This window comes from Dromiciops gliroides, chromosome 4 (assembly GCF_019393635.1).
Source record: "Dromiciops gliroides isolate mDroGli1 chromosome 4, mDroGli1.pri, whole genome shotgun sequence".
NCBI classification, from domain to species: domain Eukaryota; kingdom Metazoa; phylum Chordata; class Mammalia; order Microbiotheria; family Microbiotheriidae; genus Dromiciops; species Dromiciops gliroides.
The window spans coordinates 469728067-469752264 of NC_057864.1; the positions used below are offsets into that span (position 1 = coordinate 469728067).

The following is a 24198-nucleotide window of genomic DNA, read 5'->3' on the forward strand; positions in this document are numbered from 1 at the left end:
CAATAACAATGAGAGAAGAGTGAATCAAGACCCAAACAACCCTGAGATTTCACCACACATCTTACAGCTTGGAAAAGATGACAGAGTATGGCAACAATCAACTTTGAAGGGAGGGAGTGTTGGGGGCAGATAGGCCTCCTGGTATGTTGTTGTTGGAGCTGTGAACAAGTGCATAACCATTTAGGAAAGCAATTTGAAATTATGCAAATAAAGTGATTAAGATATGCATGTCCTTTGACTCACAGCTTCCATTACTGAATTTCTTCCCTAATGAGAGCATTGATGAGAAGAAAATCCTGGGACCGCTAGGTGGCGAAGTGGATAAAGCACCGGCCCTGTATTCAGAAGGACCCAAGTTCAAATCCAGCCTCAGACACTTGACACTTACTGTGTGACCCAGGGCAAGTCACTTAACACTCATTGCCCCGCCCAAAAAAAAAAAAAGAGAAGAGTGTCTTCGTACATGCCAAAATATTTATGACAGTGCCTTTCCTAATGGCAAAGAAATGGTGTTCAGGAATGCCCATCGACTGAGAAATGGCTGGTTGTGGTAAGTGGATGTAGGTGAGCATTACTGGACTGCCAGAAATGATGAATGCAGAGAAGCATGGAAAGATTTGCATGAACTGATGCAGGATGAACCAGAGACAAGATGGCAATATACACAATCATGACAAAAATGTAAATGGAAAGGACACACATACACCAAACGAAAGTGAACATAGCAAAATTATTAAAGAACAAGCATGGCCCCAAAGAAGAGCTATTGAGAAGATACCTCCAGCTCACTTTTTTTTTGCAGAGGTGGGAGATATGCAAGTGTGGTACACTGCATATATTTTCAGACTTTTTAGATGAAGTGATCAGTTTTGTTGATTTGTTCATCTCTTTTTCTTTTTTTTTCCTTTTTTTTTTTTTTTGTGAGGCAATTGGGGTTAAGTGACTTGCCCCGGGGTCACACAGCTAGTAAGTGTTAAGTGTCTGAGGCCAGATTTGAACTCAGGTACTCCTGAATCCAGGGCCAGTGCTTTATCCACTGCACCACCTAGCTGCCCCATCTCTTTTTCTTAACAAAGATTATTTCATGCATGGAATGGCTCTCTGAAGGAGTGGGGGAGGAATACTGCTTTTGGGTTTTTTGCAAGACAATGAAGGGTAAGTGACTTGCCCTGGGTCACACAGCTAGTGTCAAGTGTCTGAAGCCTGATTTAAACTCAGGTCTTCCTGAATCCAGGGCCAGTGTTTTATCCACTGCCACCTAGCTGCCCCTGGGGGAGGAATATTGGAAGAAGTTTTGGGGGCAGTTAGGTGGTGCAGTGGATAAAGCACCGGCCCTGGATTCAGGAGTTCCTGAGTTCAAATCCGACCTCAGACACTTGACACTTACTAGCTGTGTGACCCTGGGCAAGTCACTTAACCCCCATTGTCCCGCAAAAAAAAAAAAAAGGAAGTTTTGGTCATGTTTTTAAAGAAAATAGATAAGAGACACAAAGAGTCACTAAACAACAGCTTAGAAATCTTTGATTATAGAATGGTATTGAGAAAATTCTCCCCAAGAGCACTGGACAGGAAAGTAGGAGAACTGAGTTCTAGTCTCACCTCTAAAATTTATGGATCACATAATTATTAATTTGGAACTAGAAAGTAACTTAGCTAGTCCAACCCCTTATTTTGCAGATGAGTAAACTGAGACCGAGGGAGAGTAAATGCTTCCTAGACCAAGATCACACGGAAAGCAAATGACAGGTCATAGATGGGATGACATAGAGCTATAGCTGGAAGAGACCTCAGGGACCATCTTGTCCAACTCCCTCATTTTGCAGATGAGAAAACTGAGGCCCAGGAGAGGAAGTGACTTGCTCAAAGTCACACAGGTTTAGTAAGTAGCAGAGCTGGGATATGAATCAAGGTGCTCTTATTCTTCATTAACTAGTGGACCAAATGGCCTCTGGGGCCCTGTCCAAGCTAGATCCAGGATGATTCCAGGGTCCTCAGTGAGCGGGCTGGACTGGGGGACTGGGGGCCACTAGTTCCCTCCCAGGATGCCCAGGGCATGCCTCAGTGTCCTCATTTGTAAAACGAGGGGCTGGGATTAGACAGATGGCCCCACAGAGCTGTGACCCTCTGGTCCTTTATCAGCCTATGATCTGAACATACAGGTGTCGGATGGATCCGGAAATGGGGGGGGGTATGCCGAGGAGCTAGCTCAAGGATAGAGACAGAAAGTTAGAACCAGTAAATGAGGCAGACAAATGAGCTGTAGGCGAAGCACGGTGAGATATAAATGCTAGCTATTATTACTGGAGATCTTCTGATAGATAAATAAACCAATACGCAAAGCCCTGTGCAAATCCTAAGAGCAACGCGAGCCGTCGTTTTTATCAGCCAGCTGTAACATACGCAAAGCGCTTTGTCGGTCTTAAAGCGCTAACGTTACCATCGGGTGCACACAGAGAAACGCAAAGCGCTTTGCAAGCCTCACGACTTTCCAGAAAGGCTGGCTACGTAGAGTACCTTCTATTTATATCATAGAGCATGTCATCCTCATTATTATTAGGCAGACAGGTGGATGACTTCACTGTCAAAGTAGGCAGAGAGACGGACGGACGGACGGACGGACTCCGGAGAACTTAGTAAGCAGCTTCTATATACCGCGTTTAAAGACAAAGTCCTTTAGCCCCCTAGCTAAGCATGCTGGGATCGGTAGTTCGGAAGGGTTCTTTAGGTTGTAAGAAGTCCCGCGAGAGTATAAACGAGAAGAGAAGGCATGATGAGCGGGAGGACCCTCCCTCTTCAAAATTCTACAAGGAAGGAGGGAGCTAAGCCGGCAGCTCAATCTACTAGGGAGGGTTTCCTTGCTTGTGGCTAGGCGGGAGGAGGTCAGAGTAAGGCGGGTGACGTAGGTCGGACGGCGATTGGTTGCGCGCTCTTGTGACGTAAGTTGAGGAGCGGGAAGCGCAGGTCCCGCCCCTCGGCTAAGCCAATGGTGGTCCCGGGCTCATGTCACATGGCGGGCTTCTTACTCTCGAGGGGAGCGCCGAGGCGCCCGAGTGCGCCCCCGGGATGGAGAGCGAAGCGGAGCGGCAACCGACATCGCCCCTGCCGCCGTCCCCGCCGCCGCCTCGGTTCCAGCCCCTGACCCGGCAGAAGTCGCAGGCAGAGCTGCCGCTGGCGAGCTTCGAGGAGGAGCACTACGACTGGTACGACTACTACAACCTGCGGGAGTATCCGATCCGCGGGCCCGGCTGGAGCAAGGGACGCACCCGGCGGGAGCGGGAGCTCCGCACCAACCGGCCAGTGCCCGCGGGCCATGAGCGGAAGATTGCCCAGAAGCTCTACAACAGCCAGCGGAAGCGGCGCCAGCGCCAGCTGCAGCCCCGGCCTCGCACCCGACTCTGCTGAGGGGGCGGCTCCCGCGGCCCTGGTCCGACGGCCACGGTGCGTGTGCGCGTGCGCGCCCGGCGCCGGCTGGGTTTAGGACTTCCCGGGGACCCAGACCCGTTTCCGGAGCTAGCCCCCCTCCCCTCGTCCCCCGAGACCGCGCCTTTGTGGCGCTTTGCGGAGGCGACCCCATGAGCCCGGGGCTAGCCGAGGGAACTCCGTTTTTCACATGGGGAAACTGAGGCCAAGAGTTCAGGGATTGACCCGAGGTCACACAGCCAGGCAGCGTGCAAGGCGACATTTGAACTCAGGACTTTTAAATTCCAAACCCAAGAGCCCATCAACTGCCCATAAGCTGCCTGTCCTCTGTGTCCTCTCCCCTGGGCCCAGGAGCCCCGCCCCACCCCTTCCAGAAAGTCTACTCCCGAGGCCAGGGCTTTTTAAGTGGAGTTTTCCCAAGGTTTAGTCATTTAACACCCAGAAAAGTACTAACGTTTTGTCCATTCACAGTTCAACTGACAGCCTGCTCTTCACACTAAAGATAAAAGATAAAGCTTTTATTAAGCGGTCGGCAAACATTTATTAACCGCCTCCTGTGCCCCTGGCGCAGGGCTGAACCGGGGACACAAATTCGAGGAGAGGACAGTTCCTACTCCCAAAGAGCTTCCCTTCTAAAGGAAAATTTCCCTCTTTAGACTGAGCTCCTCCAGCACAGGGACTGCTTGGCCTTAGCATTGTGCCTGGCACATAGTAGGTGCTTCGTAAATGCTGATGAATTGTAAACGGACCAGTGAGATGTGTTGGCTTTTAGAACTGGCTTCCATTATAAAACCTTGGGAGATGCCACTTTAAAAAATCCCAGGAACTTAAAGTCCTTTGAAGCTACATAGACATAGACGATCCTCCCAAAACCGAGTGTTGCCCCCATGGTGACCCTCTCCGGGAAAAGATCCATTATCTTTTTGTGTTTAATTTTTTGCAGGCTGCACAGAGGACATGTTAAAGTCTTTTCTCTGACTCCATCTGTAACTGTTACCATAAGGGAGAGTCCATGTTGGTCACCAAAGCTTTCTCCTTGACACCTCAGTCAGTGCCTTTTCCCTTTGAGCTGTTCCTTCAGTAAGATCTGTGTACAGTCCCTTTGGGTGTGTCTTCTCTTTAGGATTCCTCATTAAAGGAGAGCAGCAAGAATGACTTCAACTCTTCTCTTTTGGTCAGTTAATGTTATTCCGAACACAAAAGTGGTTTTAAAATAGATGCTTATAAGACATTGATGGGATTGTGGCAAATGCTGCTTTGTAGTTTAGATACCAGAATAATAAAGATTTAATCTGTTGTATTATATAGCAGGGCTGCTTAAACTTTTTCCACTCGCGCCCCCTTTTCACCTGCGACCCCAGGTACATAGATAAAACAAGTATGTATAACCTTTTACTGTTGCCAGATTTTTTCACAACACCCACACTTAGACCCCATATGGAGTTGAGACCCACAGTTTAAGAAGCTAGAATATATAGTGCCTGTACATGTGCTTTTTCCAGCACTCACTCATCACAATGGCAGGCTTATGTTAGGTAAGTTAAAAATCCACCAAGACTGATTTTTGCAAATGTGCTAAAAATAATCAGGAGGTATACTTAGCACCTGTGCAGAGGCCTGAACTTGGAGTCTGGAGCCTAGATTTGAAGCCTGACTCTGCTAGTTAATACCCAGTCTGACCTTGGGCCAGTCTGCTTTTAATATGGGACCCTTAATTTCTTCATCTGTAAAATGAGAGAGTAGGATACATCATCTCTAAAGACCTAGGGCAGTTAGGTGGCACAGTGGATAGGGAAAGGGCTGGGCCTAGAGTCAGGAAGACCTCAGTTCAAATCCAGCCTCAGATACTAGCTGTGTAACCCTGGCTAAGTCACTTAATTAACCCTCTTTGCCTCAGTTCCCTCATCTGTCAGTTGAACTGGAGAAGGAAATAGCAAACCACTCTAGTATCTTTGCCAAGAACCCCCAAATGGGTTCATAAAGAATTGGACACAACAACAAAGACCTCTAAAGATTTTTTTTAACACTTAAAAAAAATAGACACTTAAAATTACTATGGAAAATACTTCATTCCAAGGCTAATATTTTGTGGTGAAATAAAAATACTTTCTAAAAAATTAGATATTTTAATTGTTATTCTTCCAGAGACCAAGATACGGTTTGAGTTTTTTGTTTTATTTTATGTGACTGAGAACAGGATTCTCAGAAGCATTTAGTTGTTTTAAGCTTCATGCTTAAAACAGTTCCCTGCTGTTGGGCAGTATTGAATGTTCTTGTATCTGAAGCTTCTAATATTTCCAGGAATAAAAGAGAAATTATAACAATTCTTTTTTTTTTTTTTTGGTGAGGCAATTGGGGTTAAGTGACTTGCCCAGGGTCACACAGCTAGTAAATGTTAAGTGTCTGAGGCCAGATTTGAACTCAGGTCCTCCTGAATCCAGGGCCGGTGCTCTATCCACTGCACCACCTAGCTGCCCCCATAACAATTCTTTATGAAGTTAAACTAATTAAGTGTGGTGAAAGCTTTTCTATCTCCTTATGGTCAGCCTCTCCTTTGATCTATGCAGCATTTCCCCACTTCCTTACACACAGATGATTGGCTTAAGGTGGATCCAGATGGAGCCTACAACAGATGTTGGGGGATCTGTTTTGTCTTGACTGCTTATTTGTTGTTTTTTTTTAGTGAGGCAATTGGGGTTAAGTGACTTGCCCAGGGTCACACAGCTAGTAAGTGTTAAGCCTCTGAGGTTGGATTTGAACTCAGGTACTCCTGACTCCAGGGCCGGTGCTCTATCCACTGCGCCACCTAGCCGCCCCGACTGCTTATTTGTTAGAAGAGGTTTGGGAATGGCTTAAAGGGAGAGAAAAGAAATGCTTGCTGATAGGAACAAACAACATCTCCATAGCTTCATTCCTCACTTTCATACCCTATACCTAGTATCAGGTCTTAAACCTAGCCAGTCATTAAGTTGACTTTTCCTTTTGAAGAATCCTATCAGTAGTAACATGTTCCTACAAACACTGCCCTAGGCCGGTCCTTACAATCTCACCACCTCCAACTTGAATTCAACAACATACATTTATTAAACACTGTTAGTCGATTGACAGCATGTATAGAATAATAACTTTGAGAGGGAGAGAATGTGAATAAGGGGTCGTGGGAATCCATAAGGCTTTGTGGGAGATGGCACCTTTCCTCTGCTTTAAAGGAAACTAGGGCTCAAGGCGGCACTGATGTGGCTTTTGCTCCCTAGGAACCCAAAAGGCAAGTTAAGTCTTCTGGCAGGGTTCTGACTGCTCACCCACCTCCAGTCTTATCTTTTCCCTGATCAATCTGTCCTGTAGACACCATTGCTGTGCCAGTTTTCTCAGGAGCTAGGTGGCACAGTGGATAGTGCCGGGTCTGGAGTCAGGAGGACTCATCTTCAGTTCAAATCCAGCCTCAGACACTTAGCAGCTGTGTGACCGTGGGCAAATAATTTAATCATGCTTGCCTCTGTTTCCACATCTGTCAAATGAGCTGAAGAAGGAAATATCAGACCACCCTGGTACCTCTGCCAAGAAAACTCCCAATGGGGTCACGAAGAGTCGGGCATGACTAAGCAACAACAAAATAGCAATTTTCTGAAATGCCTTTTCCATCGTGAAGCTTCCTTGCATAAAAAACTGTACTGGTTTTCCCTGATTTGGCAGACACTCTGTGTCCTCTGCCCAGCCTTGCCCACTCTCCAACACAAGTGCTTTCCATCCATCCATGGATCTTCTCACTAAATCCTGAATGCTTCCTCTGTCCAACGTCCCTGCCTCCTTTTCACCCATCCAAATCTGACCTGTCCTTAAAGTGCTTTGCCACCTTGGTTCCTCGGAGACTTCTAACTCTACATGAAACCTTTCTTAATACCCCTAGCTAATAGTGCCATCCTCAAGCTACCTTGGATTAATTTTGTATACTTTATGTATTATCTCATACGTTTTCACAGGTCCCCCACCTGTTCTCAGTAGAGTGTGAGCTCCCGAAGGACATGAGACCATCATTTTTGTCCATCTCCCCAGGGGCTGGAGGCTGTGTGCTTGGAGAGTTGGCCAGAGCCCGGGAAGATGTGTTTCAAGTGCCCACTTGATTCATGCTGGCTGTGTGACCCGCCTTGCTGGAAGGAGTTGCCTCATCCCAGAGTTTCCTAAACATATGGATTCACTGGTCAAGCCCCTATCCCTTTTCTAGCTTATCCCCAGGGCATAGCACAGGGTCCGGCAAATAGAAAACCATTAATAAACGCTCATTCGTTGATTGTGGTGGGGAGTGTACCACACCCCTACCAGCTGAAGGAACCAGGCATGTTTATTCTAAACTAGAGACTTAGGGTAGGATGAGAATCAGGTTCCAGTATGGGAAGGACTGGCCAGTGGGAAAGGGTTTATAGATTTTTTATTGTTTTTGTTTTTCAAACCAACAAACTATTAGACACCTGCTGTATGCCAGGCACTGTGCTAGGTGCTGGTATGGATACAAAGAGAAATGAAGTTGCTGTGAGGAAGATGTTTCTTGCCTCAAGCCTAAACCATTCTGACAATGAGATCTATTGAAAAGTCAAATAAGATTGAGCAAGCCCAATATCTTAAACTATTTACATGGCCAAAATGGATACATGACCTAAATAAAAAGGAAGATATTGCAAGAAAATTAGAAAAACATGGAACATATCACCTATCTGACTTATAGATAGAACAATCCATGAATAAACAAGGGGTAGAGATCATTGTGAGTTGTAAAATGAATAATTCTGATCACATTAAAAGAGTTTTGTACCAATTAAACCAGTGTAGTCAAGATTAGAAGGGGGCAGCTAGGTGGCGCAGTAGATAGAGCACTGGCCCTGGATTCAGGAGGACCTGAGTTCAAATCCAGCCTCAGACACTTAACACTAACTGTGTGACCCTGGGCCAGTCACTTAACCCCAACTGCCTCACCCCCCCCAAAAAAAAGATTAGAAGGAAAGCAGAAAATTGGGGGAGGGGTATTTTATAGACAGTCTCTTAGATAAAGGTCTCATTTCTCAAATATATAAAGAACTTTATCACATTTATAAGAATATAAGTCATTCCCCGATTGATAAATGGCTAAACAATAGACACGCATTTTTTCAATGAAAACAGCAAAACTATATGTAGTCCTATGGAAAAAAATGCTTTAAATCATTATTGATTAGAGATATTAAAACAACTTTGAGCTACCATCTCACATCTATTAGTAGCTAAAATGATAGGTGCCCTCCAGTGGGGAAAAACTAAAAGAAATTGTGGTGTATAATTGTGATGGAACATTATTGTGCTATAAGAAATGATGAGTTGATTGATTTTTGAAAAACATGGAAAGACTTCCATGAAATAATGAAAAGTGAAATGAGCAGGACTGAGAGAATGTTATACAAAGTAACAAATATTATCCTAAGAATAATTAATTCAACTTGACTATCAGAAATACTCAAATCGGGGCAGCTAGATGGCGCAGCAGATAGAGCACCAGCCCTGGAGTACCTGAGTTCAAATCCGGCCTCAGACACTTAATACTTAACTAGTTGTGTGACCCTGGGCAAGTCACTTAACCCCAACTGCCTCACTTAAAAAAAAAAAAGAAAGAAATACTCAAATCAACTACAAAGGACCTGTGAAAAATGCTTTCCACCTCCAGAGGAAGAACTGATAAACAGAAGTATATATGGTACTAGACAGAAAGATAGATGGATGTGTGGGTAAATGGATAGATATGATATATTTGTGTTTAATTGTAGTCTTCTCTAGGAAGGGATGGGGAGGGAGAGAGAAAAAAATAAGTGCACCACCAAGAATAAAAGAAAGCTTCAGAGGAAGCACAAAAAAGCAAAATGGCTTTGAAAACAATGTGTAGTATTTGTCCCATAGGTGTTGTTTTTTTTTTAAGTATACTGTCTGAAATGGAAATTCATTGTTTTATATTGAATCCTCCCTATGTTATGTTGTGTACATGGAAATATTCTTTCTTTTGTCTTTTTGTATTTAAGTTCAAAACGATTTTTTAAAATGAAAGTAGGGGCAGCTAGGTGGTGCAAGCACCAGCCCTGGATTCAGGAGGACCTGAGTTCAAATCCGGTCTCTGACACTTGACACTTAACTAGCTGTGTGACCCTGGGCAAGTCACTTAACCCTCATTGCCCTGCAAAAAAAAAAAAGAAAGAAAAGTACAAAGAAAGACCAATAAGCTAGACAAAGAACAGTGGTTCTTAATGCTGTTTGCATCATGGGCCCTTTGCAACCTGGTGATGCCTAACCTTTTAATGTTATTAAATGCATAAAACACAATGCATAGGATTACAAAGAAAACCAATCCTATTGAAATACAGTGATTTTGTAAAACAAGTTCCTGGGATATAGTGAGTTCCTGTTAAGTACTAGAGATCTTTGAGTGAAGGCTGCATGACCCTTTCTTGGGGAAGTTGTTGAGGGGGCTCTTCTATGCGTTGGAATGAATGGCCCCCAGAAGACTCTTCCACCTCTAAGATTCTATAGTTCTGTGAAGAGCTCATCGATTAGAGCCCAAGCTGCTTTTTACGATTTCACTTGTTTTCTATATCACTCTTTGGGCACATATTCACATATTATCTAACTATGCCACGTGGCTATGATTTCCCTCCTCCAGAAGGCCTCTTAGTCCAGATTGTATGAACCCTTGCCCTTAGACCCTTGGGAGACAGTATGATGTGCTTATAAAAGAATACTGCGGGGATGCAGCTACGCATCAGCGGATAAAGCACTGGCTCTGAATTCAGGAGGACCTGAGTTCAAATCCAGCCTCAGACACTTGACACTAGCTGTGTGATCCTGGGCAAGTCACTTAACCCTCATTGCCCTGCAAAAAAAATAAAAATAAAATAATATAGTGTTTTTGGTTGTCATCCCTCTGTTAGATTGTAAGTTCCTTTCTTATATAAACTTTCTCTTCCCCAGTGGTTTGAACACAGTCTGTGCTTACTCATTTATTGTTTTGGTTTCCTAGCCACACTGGGTATAGGACCCTTAAAAAAAAGTATATTTGACTTACTGAAACTTAGAAAAATATACATTGAGACATCAATAGTCACAAACGTGACTTTTTTCTCCCCTGCCTTACATTATCTCCTTTATGCAAGGACTCTCTGAGTCTTATCTCCCACTTCCACACTTTCTAGTCCACATTTCTAAATACCTGATGAATATACTGTAAGCACAGTATGCCCTTGTTGGCACTTCCACTCAATGTGTCCAGACTTAGCTAGGCCTCTCCCAAGCACCACCCCTCTTTTCAACTACCCTATATTTTCTGATGGTACTACTGTTGTTTTTCCTTTTTTCTGGAAGAGGACCGTGACATTGGGGAGGTGATATCATGACTTGCAATGAATTGGATTTAAGTGAGGCAGGGCTATGGAAAGTCACCAGCCTCTCTCTCCTCTAGAGCCATCTGGGTCCACTGGCAAGATATACATCAGGACAACTGGAGATGGTAAAAGGCAAAGAGAGGGAAAGACCCTCAGGGTTTTTGACCAAAAGAGATACAGTTGCTATCTAGGCCCACCCTGAACCAACAATTTGTATTCCTTTGGGCAGAATGCCCACAGGTAGAGGGGAGAGAAGGGGAAGGAAAGAAAGAGAGAGGGAGGGAAGGACGGAGGGAGAGACAGAAAGAGAAATAGAGAAAGAAAAGAAAAGAAAGCTGGTCAGTTGGGTCTCTAGTGGGACAATACAAATTTGTCTGCAGAAATCTCACAACATTTCTTGGGATGTCTTCTAAGGACCACTTCTTTATTTTTTTTTTTAGTTTCATGTTCAATCATCTTTGTTATTTTTTTAAATCATGAAAGTATTTTGTTCTTTTCTAGTTACATGTAAAGATAGTTTTCAACATTTGTTTTCATAAGATTTTTAGTTTCAAATTTTTCTCCCTCCCTCCCTTTCCTCCCCCCTCCCCAGGACAGAAAGCAATCTGATATAGGTTATATATGTACAATCACATTAAACATATTTCTGCATTAGCCATGTTGTGAAAGAAGAATCAGAACAAAAGGGGAAAACCTCAAAAAAGAAAAAACAAAAACAAATATAGAAACAGTATGATTCAATCTGCATTCAGAATCCACAGTTCTTTTTTCTGGATATGGAGAACATTTTCCATCATGAGTTCTTTGGCACTGTCTTGGATCATTGTATTGCTGAGAAGAGCTAAGTCTATCACAGTTGATCATCACACAATGTTGCTGTTACTGTGTACAACATTATCCTGGTTCTGCTCACTTCACTCAGCATCAGTCCACTTAAGTCTTTCCAGGTTTCTCTGAACTCCTCCTGCTCATCATTTCTTATAGCACAATAGTATTCCATTGAATTCATATACCACAACTTGATCAGCCATTCCCCAATTGATGGGTATTCCCTCAGTTTCCAATTCTTTGCTACCACAAAGAGTGCTGCTCTAAATATTTTTGTACATGTGGGTCCTTTTCCCTTTTTTATGATCTCTTTGGGATACAGACTTAGCAGTTGTATTACTGGGTCAAAGGGTATGCACAGCTAAGGACCACTTCTTAAAGCTAAAGAACTCTGGCCCAGGTCTCATTTTGCCATTGTTTGGGTTCTACGTGGCCCAGGGTGGGCCTAAATAGCAACTGTATTTCTTTTGGCCAGAAACCCTGATGATCTTCGTCCCCTTTTATCTTTTTTTTTTTTTTAAATCAGGTAAAAGAGGCCCTTTTTTGCCTTCTTTCTAACCTAGACTTAATCACTGAATGGGGGTGCTGCCTCAAACAAACAGACTCGTGAAAGGCCTTAGCTTAAAAGGCCAAGGTCTCCCACTGCATTCCATCCATGGGGCCACGTCCACTTGTGCTACAATTATATTAAATATAGTTAGAAAAAAAATTAAGCATACTATTTTTCACTATTTTTGTTCCAAGTCTTCTCGCATAAAATGACTAATATGGAAATGTTTTACAGGATTGCATATGTACAACCTACATCAGACTGCAATATCAGGGAGGGAGGGAGAGAGAGAATTTGGAACTCAAGAAAACACGAAGGAATTGTCATGGTGAAATGGTGGTCTTTAGGTATTCCTCTGTAAAGAATTACACTCTGGAACACAATCCAATTAGGGTTAAAACGGTCTTTTATTTGGCCCTGGAAGGCAAAGATTTAGCCTCAAGGGGAGGAAATGGCTTAGAATCATCTTCCTCCCAGAAAAGATGGAATGCAAAAGCTTTTATAGAGGATAGGTGAGGTGACCACCTGAAAAGGAAAAGTTCCTTTTGGGGGTAGGGTGGGAAAAGATTCCTGAGAGTTGGGGGATGTTCTTTTCTTGGAATGATAGCCCCAACCTCAGGGGTTATCTCTGTCTCCACCTCAGGTAGTGGCCACCAGGCCTAACTTTCCTGCTATAGAATGTTATCTCCCCTTTCCTCTTAGGTGACTCAGTCTTGATACCTAGCCAGCCAATTTAAACTTTAATAGTCCCTTGACTCCTTGATATGTCTGTCCTGTCCTAAGCTCCATGTCATGAATGTTAAAAATTGTCTTTACAGGGGCAGTGAGGTGGCGCAGTGGATAAAGTGCTGGCCCTGGATTCAGGAGGACCTGAGTTCAAATATGCCCTCAGACACTTGACACTTACTAGCTGTGTGACCCTGGGCAAGTCACTTCACCCTCATTGCCCTAAAAAGAAAAGAGAGTTCCTGCTACCAAAGCTTTAGTCCTGAATCACCAATTGCCTGTCTGGTTCAAATTGGATGCCCTGAAAAACTCTCAAATTCAACATGTTCAAAATGGAATTATCCTTCTCCCCAAACCCAACCAACTTGTAAACTTCTTTTTTCTTTAGGCAGTGGGGTTAAGTGACTTGCCCAGGGTCACACAGCTAGTAATTGTCTGAGGTTGGATTTGAAATGCAGGTCCTCCTGACTCCAGGACAGTGTTTTCTTCAAAGGTACTACTGTCCTTCCAATCTCCCATGTCCATAACCTTGGTGTTACCTTCAACTTCTCATTCTCCCAAATTCCTCATTTTCAATCAATTGCCAAATCTTGCCATTTTTACCTCCACAAAATCTCTTGAGTCTAACCTACTGTCCTCCCCCTCTATTTTCTTTTCTTTTCTTTCTTTCTTATTTTTTTTTTAGTGAGGCAACTGGGGTTAAGTGACTTGCCCAGGGTCACACAGCTAGTAAGTGTTAAGTGTCTGAGGCTGGATTTGAACTCAGGTACTCCTGACTCCAGAGCCGGTGCTCTATCCACTGTGCCACTAGCTGCCCCCTCCCCTCTATTTTCAACAATAATAAAGAACGGGGCAGCTAGTTGGTGCAGTGGTTAAAGCACCGGCCCTGGATTCAGGAGTACCTGAGTTCAAATCCAGCCTCAGACACTTGGCACTTACTAGCTGTGTGACCCTGGGCAAGTCACTTTACCCCCATTGCCTACAAAAAAAACCCAAAAAAACAAACAAACAAACAAAACAATAATAAAGAACAAAACCCTCACAAGAAACTCTCAGAGAGGGTGGAGCCGAGATGGAGGAAGAAAGGCATTAAGTGCTCAGAGCCACTGAAACAATTACTCCAGAAACAGCTGTCAGACAAGGCCACAGACAGGCTGAGACTATTTTCCCGCCAAGGACAGCTTAGAAGCTTGACAGGAGGGAGCCCCTGTACTGGACTGGGAGTAGAGTCCAACCCTGACATCGCGATGACACAGATCCAGCCCCAGGCAAGCTCTGCTAGAGAAACTTACCCCCAAGCCTCCGAATCAGCTGCAGTGCCAGCGTCTTCTGGAACTAAGCTTATGGTCAGGCAGGAGGCCCAGGTAGGGGAGAGGCCCAGGTAGGGGAGGGGCGCAGGCTCCTCAGAGCTAACAACCACAGCACACAAAGTTTTGCTGTCTGGTTAATTAGCAAGTTGACCTGAGGTTATCTTCAGACCAGAGCACAGGCCAGGCAAGAGAAAAACCTGCCCTTCCTTAAGCTGAAACATCTGGGACCCTCTAAAGTGGGATAATTGGAATGACACCCCCTGCTGGGAGCAGGCAGATCTCATACTTTAGCCACATGTTTCTCTTTACTTTTATATTGGGATATACTTTAATAAATACTTAATGCCCAAAGATTGGCGCTGTACCTCTTCTAATTTAAGGCGACCACTCAGATTTTAGACATCACAGTGAGAATTTTATTACACGATGATTGGAAAAAGATGAGGCTGGGTTGGTGCTGAGGACTGAAAGAAGGAAGATTGACCGGCAATGATGAGAATTGATGAATGGTGCTTGATTGATGGTGGTGGCAAAATGTATGGTACTTATTTTGCTGGGCTATTGTGAAGAAAATTCTTTGTCAAGCTTAAGGTACTATAAAAGTCATCTATTACTGTTGTTGCAACAATCAACCTTATAGGTTCATTGTAGGGAAATCTTTAAAGTACTGTATGGGGGGCAGCTAGGTGGCACAGTGGATAAAGCACCAGCCCTGATTTCAGGAGGACCTGAGTTCAAATCCTGTTTCAGACACTTGACACTTACTAGCTCTGTGACCCTGGGCAAGTCACTTAACCCTCATTGCCCTGCAAAAAAGAAAAAGAAAAAAAAACAACACATGGGAGCAGCTATGTGGCACAATGGATAAAGCACCAGCCCTGGATTCAGGAGTACCTGAGTTCAAATCTGGCCTCAGACACTTGACACTTACTAGCTGTGTGACCCTGGGCAAGTCACTTAACCCCATTACCCGGCAAAAAAAAAAAACAAACCCAACAACACTACTCACAGAGACTAGCAGAGCAACCCCCCATGCTGGCCATGTCCAAAAGTGCTTGTCTTGTTCTGGATTTTAAGGACACAACTTCTTGGGCAGGAGGTAGGTGAATGGTTAATGCTTAGTCCTCCAGACTCCCATTGTATCATCATAGGCAGAATTCTAAAGACTTTCAAAAGTGTTTTTTAGCATGTCATGTAAGTTATTCTAGTTCTGGTCATCACATCCATTCATAGCGAGCTTCCCAGTTTCCTCTGAATCTGTCCATTTCTTACAGCACAGTAATATTCCATTATATTCATCTATCACAATCCCTAATGACTGGGAGCCTCCTTCATTTCCAGTTTTTGCGACCATGAAAAGAGCTGCTATAAGTATTTTTGTATTTATATATGCTGAGCCCTGGTTCAAGCCCCCATTGCTTCTCTCCTCACTACTGAAATGGTCTCCTGGCCTCCATTCTCTCCCCATTCCAATCTATCATCTGTACACAGTTGTGCAGATCTGACCACGTCACTCCCCTACTCATTAGCCCCAGTGGCTCCCTACTGTCGATAAAATAGAAATGCCTAATTTTGCCTTCTAAAATCACTCCCACCTGGTTCCAATCTATCTTTCCAGCCTCCTTATGATTATAACAGTATTCATAGGCTTCACATACATTAGCTCATCTGATTCTCACAACAACCCCATGAGGCAGGCGCCATAATGACCCCCATTTTACAAATGAGGAAGCTGAGGCAGATGCGTTAATTGACTCGCCCGGAGTCACTGGGCTTGAGTTGGCATTTGAATTGAGGTCTTCCCGACTCTCAAGTCCAGCATACGAGCTGCTTGCGCCACCTAGCGGCCTCGTTCTGCATCACTCCTCTTCGTCTAGCTCCCCAGCGGTGCTCTGGCTCCGGCTGTTTGTTCCTCCTCACCTCGGCTTCACAGAATCCCTCTCTCCAAGATATTCCAGCGCATCTTCTACCCAGACTCCCCCACGGCTCCCAAGTGCTGCCGATGCCCCTCCCCCCAAACCACCTTGTAGTTCTATTTTGGCGTACACGAGTGTTTTCTCCTCGGACAGAAAGGACCCTCCCGGGCGGCGGGGTTAAATCTGTGTAACGTGCGCATCCCCAGCACGTAGCACAGCACCCGGCGCAGACACCTTGTTGATGACCATTTTCTCATCAATTACCAAAGCCCGTAGTAGATTCTGCCTCCACGTCTTTCCCACCGCCCCCCCCCATTCTCCCCAAGTTCAGGGCGCTTGTCTAGGCACATAACCTCCCGATTTCATCTTTCTGCCCCCAATCTTTCCCCTCACTAATCTACCCTTCCCACCACGGCCCAAATCACCGTCCTAATAAACTTTACTAAACCTATCTAACCCGGCATCAAACCCCTCTTCGGGCTGTCCCCATGCCTGAAATGCTGCCTCTCCTCACCTGCACCTGCAGGCTCAGTCCAAATCTCACCATCTGAGAAGCCTTCCTGCCCCGCTCCCCCTGCCGCATGCCAGTGCCTTCCTTCTCTCTATAATTACTGTCTCTTTGCATCTTGTCTCTATATAGGTGCTTCCCTTTAAACTGTGGGCCCCTTGAGAGCAGGACAGCACCGAGCCATAACGCTTGGGCTCGGACAAAAAAGCAGGTGCCTAATAAATGCTTGTTGGCTGGCTGGCTCTACAAGCAGGCGGCCCCGGCGCTGGACCCACGGCAGGGTCGGGGCAGTTGGGAGCACAGGGATAGGGATATGGAAATGTGGAGGCACGCCTTGAAGGCCGCCTCGGAGCTCTTCGTCCCGGACTCCGGTCAAGTCCACAAGAACTTATTATGCACCTACTATGTACGTGCTTGGCGCAGGGAATACTAGGAGGGCTGCCCCAGTAGCTCTGTCAGCTGCGTCCTTGAGCCCAGTGACAACTTGGAAAGTTCTCGGAGGTAATTCTGGCCCTGACTGCGCCTAGTTGGCCAATCCCACATTTCCCCGCCCCCTGGAAAGAAGATGTAGATCCGTTTCTAGTCTCAAACCGAGTGGCGGTTGCTAGGCAACCACGTGTGCTTCCGTCTTAAAAAACGGAGGGGAGGGGCCCGATGAGTGACGTCCAACGGGCGCGACACGTGACTCCGCCTAGTGACCTTCACCGATGCGGTCAGAGGGGGGCGAGCCGGAAAGGCCTTGCGAGGAAGGCACTGATTGGCTAGAGGAAGCTCGCGGAGGCAGACGGCCGCTGATTGGCCGCGAGTGTGCAGGTGGGCGGCCGCTAATTGGTCGAGGGTGTTGGTAGCCATTCAAGGAGCGGTCGCCTTCTCTCTCCTCTCATTTCTCCCCAGGACCTCTGTCTTTAGGAGACGACTATGCCGCGCGGAAGCAGGAGCCGGACCTCCCGGGTGGCCCCCCCGGCCAGGTAAGAGGCGAGGCGAGGCGAGAGCGGGGTGACTCCGGCGAGAAAAAGGCGAACAGCGGCAGCTCGAAGCGCCGTGACGCAGCCGGGAAGGCCGCTGGGGGGGAGGGGCGGCTAATGCGAGGGCCCCCCATCAATCCTCCCCCCCCCCACTCCTCTTTGTCGCATGCGCGTTGCCCCCCCCACGGCCCACGTGGTTCCCGCCGTGGGGGGCCCTTCCAAGCGTTCTCCTAGTCCGGGGCTGAGCGGGTCGCCTCCTGCGGGGCAGGCCCCGCTCCAGAGAGGATGGAGCTTGGAGCCAGACAACGGCCACTCTGCCCCATGCCTGAACACCCAGGGGGCCGAAGAGCCGGGCGCTAAGCGGTGTTAGGTACACCCCACGCCCGCTCCGTGCCCAAGTTTACCTCCCTGCGCCTTCAGGGTCCGGGCCTCAACTACCGTTAGTTACGCCAAAGCTTCGTAAACTTTCCACTCGAGACCCTTTTTCGCCGGGAAATCTTTACACGACCCTGGGTACATAGGTATATAAAATAGGTATACATAACCTTTTATTGTGGTTAGATTTTTTTTTTTTTGCGATCCCCACGTTCATGTACGCGACTGGACCCACATTTTAGGAAGTTTTGTTTGGTTTGTTGTTTGTTTGTTTTTGGTGGGGCTGTGAGGGTTAAGTGACTTGCCCAGGGTCACACCGCTAGAAAGTGTCATGGGTCCGGATTTGAAGTCAGGTCCTCTTGAATTCAGGGCCGGTTCTCTATCCACTGCGCCACCTAGCTGCCCCTGGAAGTTTTGTTTTAAGCCGCTAAACAAAGGACAGAGAGGACGGCAAGTTTTATTTCAAAGTAAAATTGTAATGAGGTTTCTAATGTTAAAGCCAGAGTTCACTCATCACTTCCTCAGCCCACCCCACTACCCTATTTCTGCAACTCTTTCCTGAAGTGTGGTTCCGAACGTTTTTTAATTCCCTAAACCCCTTCAACAACAAAATAAGTATTATAACTCTTACTTACTTACTGTTTTAAGAGCTGTCAGCTCTGTGGACCACCTAGGAAGGTGGTTGTGTCTCACGCGCTCAGTAAGCTCCAGTGGCTCCCTGTAATATCCATGATGAAACATAAAATCTCTTTTGGCTTTTCAAGCCTTTCATATAACCTGTCACCCTCTCCATTCCCAGGCATTATGCCATTCAGTGACTCGGGGCCTCCTTGCACAACACTTTTAACTCCAGGTAGTTACACTAGTTTTCATAAGTGCCTGGAATGCTCTTTCGTCTCCATCTCCTGGCTTCTTTTAAAGTTCAGCTAAAATCCTTTTTTTGTTTTTAAATAAAAGTTTTTATTGAAAAGTTTTGAATTCCAAATTCTATCCCTCCCTCCCCACCTTCTCCCTGAAGTGGTAAGCAGATAGAGGTTATGCATGTGCAATTATATAAAACATTTCTGTATTAGTTAGTTCTGTATAAGACAACTCGAATAAAAGAAAAAAATGGAAGAAAGTGGAAAATAACATGCTTCAGTCTGTATTCAAACAATATCATTTCTTTCTTTGGAGGTGGATCGTATGCTTCATTAGTCTTTTAGGATTGTCTTGGATCATTGTATTGCTGAGACTAGCTAAGTCATTCACAGTTCTTCATTGAACAATATTGCTGTCACTGTGTACAACATTCTTCTGGTTCTGTTCACTTCACTACGCATCATGTTCCTTCTAAATCTTTCCAGGTTTATCTGAAATCATCCTGCTTGTCATTTCTTATGTAGCACAATACCATTCCATTATAATCATATACCACAGCTTGTTTAGCCGATCCCCAATTGACAAGCCCCCTCCCCCCTTTGATTTCAAGTTCTAAGCCAGCTGTGAAGAACTGCTTTGAATATTTTTGTACAGGTCCTTTCCACTTTGGGGGGATGTCTTTGGGATATAAACCTAGCAGTGGTGTTGCTGGATCAAAGGGTGTATGTACAGTTTTATAGCTCTTTGAGCATAGTTCCAAATTGCCTTCCAGAATGGTTGGATCAGTTCACAACTCCAAACAGTGGAAAACCCTACCTTTACTACTCTGACTTCCTTTTGTGATTATCTCCAATTTATTCTCTATATCTTGCTTTTATATATTTGTTTGTACATGGTGTCCTCTTCCTTTAGACAGGAACTGGTTTTTTTCTTTGTATCCTCAGGGTTTAATTAATTCAGAGTAGATACTTAATGAAATGTTATCAAAAAAATATTTAAGTTCATGGACCCCAAGTTAAGAATCTCAGTTTAAAAATCTTGCTTAGATCCTCACCATTTTGTTGAGGGCCTAAAGACTATGCCATACACAGTTATGCTCTGCTGGTACCATTCTCACCCCATTATGGGCACATCCTTGGCTTCCTGTTATGTGAAATGAGGGATTGTACTAGATTAAAGGTCCCTTCTGCACTAAATCCTTTGAGCCTAAATGTAATCCACTGCTTGAGTTTAGCATGGGTCCCACCCCCAAGTCACATGAGACTTGATCTACCCATCCAGGATTACTTGGGCTTGGGTGTTTATCGGTCCCATCCCTGTTTTTATTACTATTGATTATAAAGGCAGGATCTGTTCGGCACTTGAAGATTTTCAGATTGCTTCTATGTTTCATTTCATTGAGACTTCAAATTACTTTATTCTACATGCAGCAGGGGATATTTTAAAAAACCCACAGATATTGAAGTGATTTGCCCGAGGTCCCACAGTGACAGCCATTGAACCCAGTTCTGGGTCCATGTATGCTAACATTTTTCTTTTATGCCAGGAGGGTTTTTGAGATCTTCTGTCAGTTTAGTATAGAAGCGAATATAATTCCTGGTTTGGGACTATGTCTGTAACTTCCATATGATTCTGCTTTTAAACAGTTTTTTGTTGATATCTTTCATTTTTACATCCCCTATATTTTCCTCTTTTCCTAACTTAGTATATGCAAAGTGTTTTCAGCATAACCCAGTGACATTTGGACTTTGTATAGTAATAATAAAAAGAATGAACAATATTTTGAATAAAGAGTCAGGTTGTTGAAAGTAAGTGTGCAGGGCAGCTAGGTGGCACAGTGGTTAGAGCACCAGCCCTGGAGTCAGGAGGACCTGAGTTCAAATCCGGCCTCAGACACCTCACAATTTACTAGCTGTGTGACCCTGGGCAAGTCACTTAACCCCAATCGCCTCACCAAAAAAAGAAAGAAAGAAAGTAAATATGCAACATTTTCTCCCTCCAGTTTGTTAATCTTTGTTAGTTTGAGGCAGAATCTTCTGTTTCTCTTTTACAGTCGGGCACCCCCAATGAGAGCTGCCCCAGCACCAGCAGTTCACCCTCCAGCAGCAGCACCACCCTCTGCAGTTGCACCACCCTCTGCTGCACCCAGGCAGCCAGGGTTAATGGCCCAAATGGCTACCACCGCAGCAGGAGTGGCAGTGGGCTCAGCTGTTGGGCACACCATTGGTCATGCCATTACTGGAGGCTTTGGTGGTGGAAGCAATGCTGAGCCTGCAAGGCCTGACATCACCTACCAGGTAAATAAACCCAGGATGTTTTAGTATATACTGCGTGGATGCCTTATCCTCCCCAAAAGCTGCCACTGTCTTATTCAGTAAGGGGCATTTGGCAATGGGCACTCTGGATGGATTTAAGCCATACCAGATGTTGTGGAGGGGACTGCATTTCAGTCTTCTTGTCTGTCAGTCTCTCCCTTAGTCACATGTTTTTCTGTTTCTTTTTCTGTGCTTTGTGTGAGATGTCCAAGTGCTTTTTGAGGCGGGGGGGGGGGGGGGGTGTGTGTGCAGGGCATTGAGGGTTAAGTGACTTGCCCAGGTTCACACAGCTAGTAAGTGTCAAGTGTCTGAGGCCGGATTTGAACTCAGGTCTTCCTGAATCCAAGGCCAATGCTCTATCCACTGTGCCACCTAGCTGCCCCTCTATAAGTGCTTTTTAAAAGATCCAGTGTAATGATTATCTTCCAGTTTAATTTTTAAAAATAAAAAGGGGGGGGCAGCTAAGTGGCACAGTGGATAGAGCACTGGCCTTGGATTCAGGAAGACCTGAGTTCAAATCCGGCCTCAGACACTTGACACTTACTAGCTGTGTGACCCTAGGCAAGTCACTTAACCTTCATTGCCCACAAAAACAAAAAATAAAAAGATGTGTTTGTTCTTAAAAAAACAATTGCTCAAGATGCCTTTCTTCAGTATCTTAACATGCCATCTTCTCAGGAGCCTCAGGGAGCCCAGCCAGGGTACCAGCAGCAGCAGCAGCAGTTTGGCCCCTGCCACTACGAGATGAAGCAGTTCTTAGAGTGTGCCCAGAACCAGGGTGACCTCAAGCTGTGTGAGGGCTTTAGCGAGGTGTTGAAGCAGTGCAGGTTTGCAAACGGTAAGTGCGGATGCATCGTGGCGGTACCCATCTCAAAGCTGTGGGGGAGAAGCATCTATTTCTTGTCTTGTGAAGGTGGCTCCATGCTGCTCCTAGTTCTGAGAATTGCTGCTCCAGGGCCTACGCATTCTTTGTACAGATGGTGACATCTCTAAGAAATGCTAGCAGAAACTTCCTTTCGTGGGAGGGAGATTCCTGCTCTGCACAAGGAGAACTTTGCTGCAGTTTGAGCTGTCAGTAGAATGGGCTATAGAAGGCAGTGATGGGTTCCCTGTGGTGGTTGGGGGTCTTTGAGTAGAGCCTGCATGGCTGCTGCTTCTATAGCATCCCTCATCCCTAGCACCTTAGGAGACGTGGCTGCTATTGTTTTAACTGAGGAAACAAATGACACGCCTGTGATGTGACATGAAGGCAGAATTGGAACTTAAGTCTTCTGGCTGGCCCAGATCTGGTACAAAGGCCTGTACTTTAGGCTCTGAAGGATTACAGTCGCTAAGCCTTGATGTAGATGCTTTCAGTAAATGTTAATACTCCTCTTTTTCTTTTGCAGGATTAGCCTAATTGAGACCTTCAAAAGAAAGAAATGGAAAAATCACCTCTGAAGACCAATCGAATTTATTAATCCATAATTGATAGGGAAATGATAAAGAAAGCTGAGACCACCCATACTTTGTTTCTTTGTCTATGTCACTAACAGAACAGGCTTCAAGGGGAGGGACGGATGGCATTCGAACTGTGGAAATAAGGAGATGATATAAAATGTTGGGACAAGACAAATGCTTGTGTGGTCTCCTCAAAATGAATGATTGTGATGTAAACTCTTAGCAGCAAAAAGCATCTTAAGTTATGGATAGTCATTCAAATAAAGCTATTTCCTCCTGGATGTGAGGTCTGTGAGTGTGGGAATGGGAACTTGGCTATCCTTGGTTGGGGGAGGGGGTGATAAAGCACAGCTAAGGTGGAAAGGGGAATGGCTTTTTTAAAGCCCATGGATCTTTTGGGGGGGGGGGGTCCATTGCTTGCATTGCTACAGCACAGCCTTGCTGGTTTCCAGATGAAGCCATGGCTTGACCTTCCCAGCTCCTGCCATTCACATAAGTGCTTCTGTGAGCCTTGTTTTGCGCAACCCAAGAGGTCAAGGAGAAAATTGATTGTGTTGTCAGAACTGCCCTTCAGAGTTGGTGAAGGTCCAGTTCTCTGGTGTGTGTGCATGTTCCTCATGGCCTGTTGGTGATGAAATCCAGAGGCACGTGTAGTTTTCCACGGAAACCTTAAGGGGACAGCTGTGATGTTTAAAAGGTGCCAGGATTGCATGGGTCCCACCTGCTTTTATCTCGCAGTAAGGTGGGGGGAGGGTCAATGCTCATCCTACATCAGTCCCAAATGTAGTAAGGAGGGATTGGAGAGTAATAAAACATTGGAAAGATAGGAGGGGTCTAGGTTACAAAGGGTTTTGACTGCCAAATGAGCATTTAGTATTTCTCTGGTAGACTAATAGTTTACTGAGCAGGGGAGTGACGGTCAGACCTGCGCTTTAGGAGAATCACCTTAGTGGCTTGTAAGGGGTTAAGAGTGAGAGGAAGTGGAGGCCGATTGTAAATGGCCTTTTCCCGGAGTTCAGCTACAAAAGAAGTGATACAGGATGATTGCAGGGGTGGAAAGGTCAGGGTAGAGTGGGGTCAGAAGAGAGTGGAGCAAATAGCAGATTCCCTGGGGCCGGGCACCATTGGCTGGGAGTGTCAAGGTTGAGACAGCTCAAGGAAGTGGCGCTTCTTAGAATGTGGGCCACCGGCCAGTGTCGGATACTCAGCCCCTTAGACGCCTGTAGCTATTTAGGGCTATCTGAGGGGCATGAGGGCAAAGTGGGCCTTCAGAGCTTGAGTGGGTGAGCCAGTCTTAAAACCACTCAATTCCTCCTTTGACCATTTCCTTCGAGACCTTCCTGTGATGAACATACCCTAAACCTTTTCACAAATTCAATTCGGGGAACGTTTATTAAGTGCCTACTGTATGTGAGGAACTGTTATGGGCTGGGGTATCTCATTTGAATGGGTCGGCAAAAGAACCTTCTCCTTAAGAAACTAAACCAAAGGACAGACACACCTAAAGAGATAAGCAGCACTTATCTCTTGGAACGGCTTTAACTCCAGGACCACCACCCTTCATTTCAGCCTTCCCCACCCCTGGGGAGACTA

At 45.5% G+C, this 24198-nt stretch overlaps 2 protein-coding genes across 2 annotated transcripts; both read left to right on the forward strand.

Moving 5' to 3' along the window:
* The first annotated feature begins 2992 nt into the window (after positions 1-2992).
* Positions 2993-5241, forward strand: NUPR2 (nuclear protein 2, transcriptional regulator). The gene is made up of 2 exons (XM_044004631.1): positions 2993-3438; positions 4364-5241. The coding sequence occupies exon 1, from the start codon at positions 3001-3003 to the stop codon at positions 3400-3402; it is 402 nt and encodes a 133-aa protein (XP_043860566.1). The 5' UTR covers positions 2993-3000; the 3' UTR covers positions 3403-3438; positions 4364-5241.
* Positions 5242-17458: 12217 nt separating this feature from the next.
* On the forward strand, positions 17459-22886 carry CHCHD2 (coiled-coil-helix-coiled-coil-helix domain containing 2). Its single transcript, XM_043963113.1, has 4 exons — positions 17459-17617; positions 20904-21147; positions 21844-22003; positions 22554-22886. Exons 1-4 carry the CDS (start codon positions 17568-17570, stop codon positions 22562-22564), a joined length of 465 nt encoding a protein of 154 aa, XP_043819048.1. The 5' UTR covers positions 17459-17567; the 3' UTR covers positions 22565-22886.
* The last annotated feature ends 1312 nt before the right edge of the window (positions 22887-24198 follow it).

What these genes read in the sequence shown, in the direction of transcription:
- NUPR2 (XM_044004631.1), top strand. Translation starts at nt 3,001, where the DNA reads ATGTCACATGGCGGGCTTCTTACTCTCGAGGGGAGCGCCGAGGCGCCC.
- CHCHD2 (XM_043963113.1), top strand. Translation starts at nt 17,568, where the DNA reads ATGCCGCGCGGAAGCAGGAGCCGGACCTCCCGGGTGGCCCCCCCGGCC. An exon ending in CGGGTGGCCCCCCCGGCCAG is followed by an intron (nt 17,618 to 20,903) that starts GTAAGAGGCGAG and finishes TCTCTTTTACAG; the next exon opens with TCGGGCACCCCCAATGAGAG. An exon ending in GGCCTGACATCACCTACCAG is followed by an intron (nt 21,148 to 21,843) that starts GTAAATAAACCC and finishes CCATCTTCTCAG; the next exon opens with GAGCCTCAGGGAGCCCAGCC.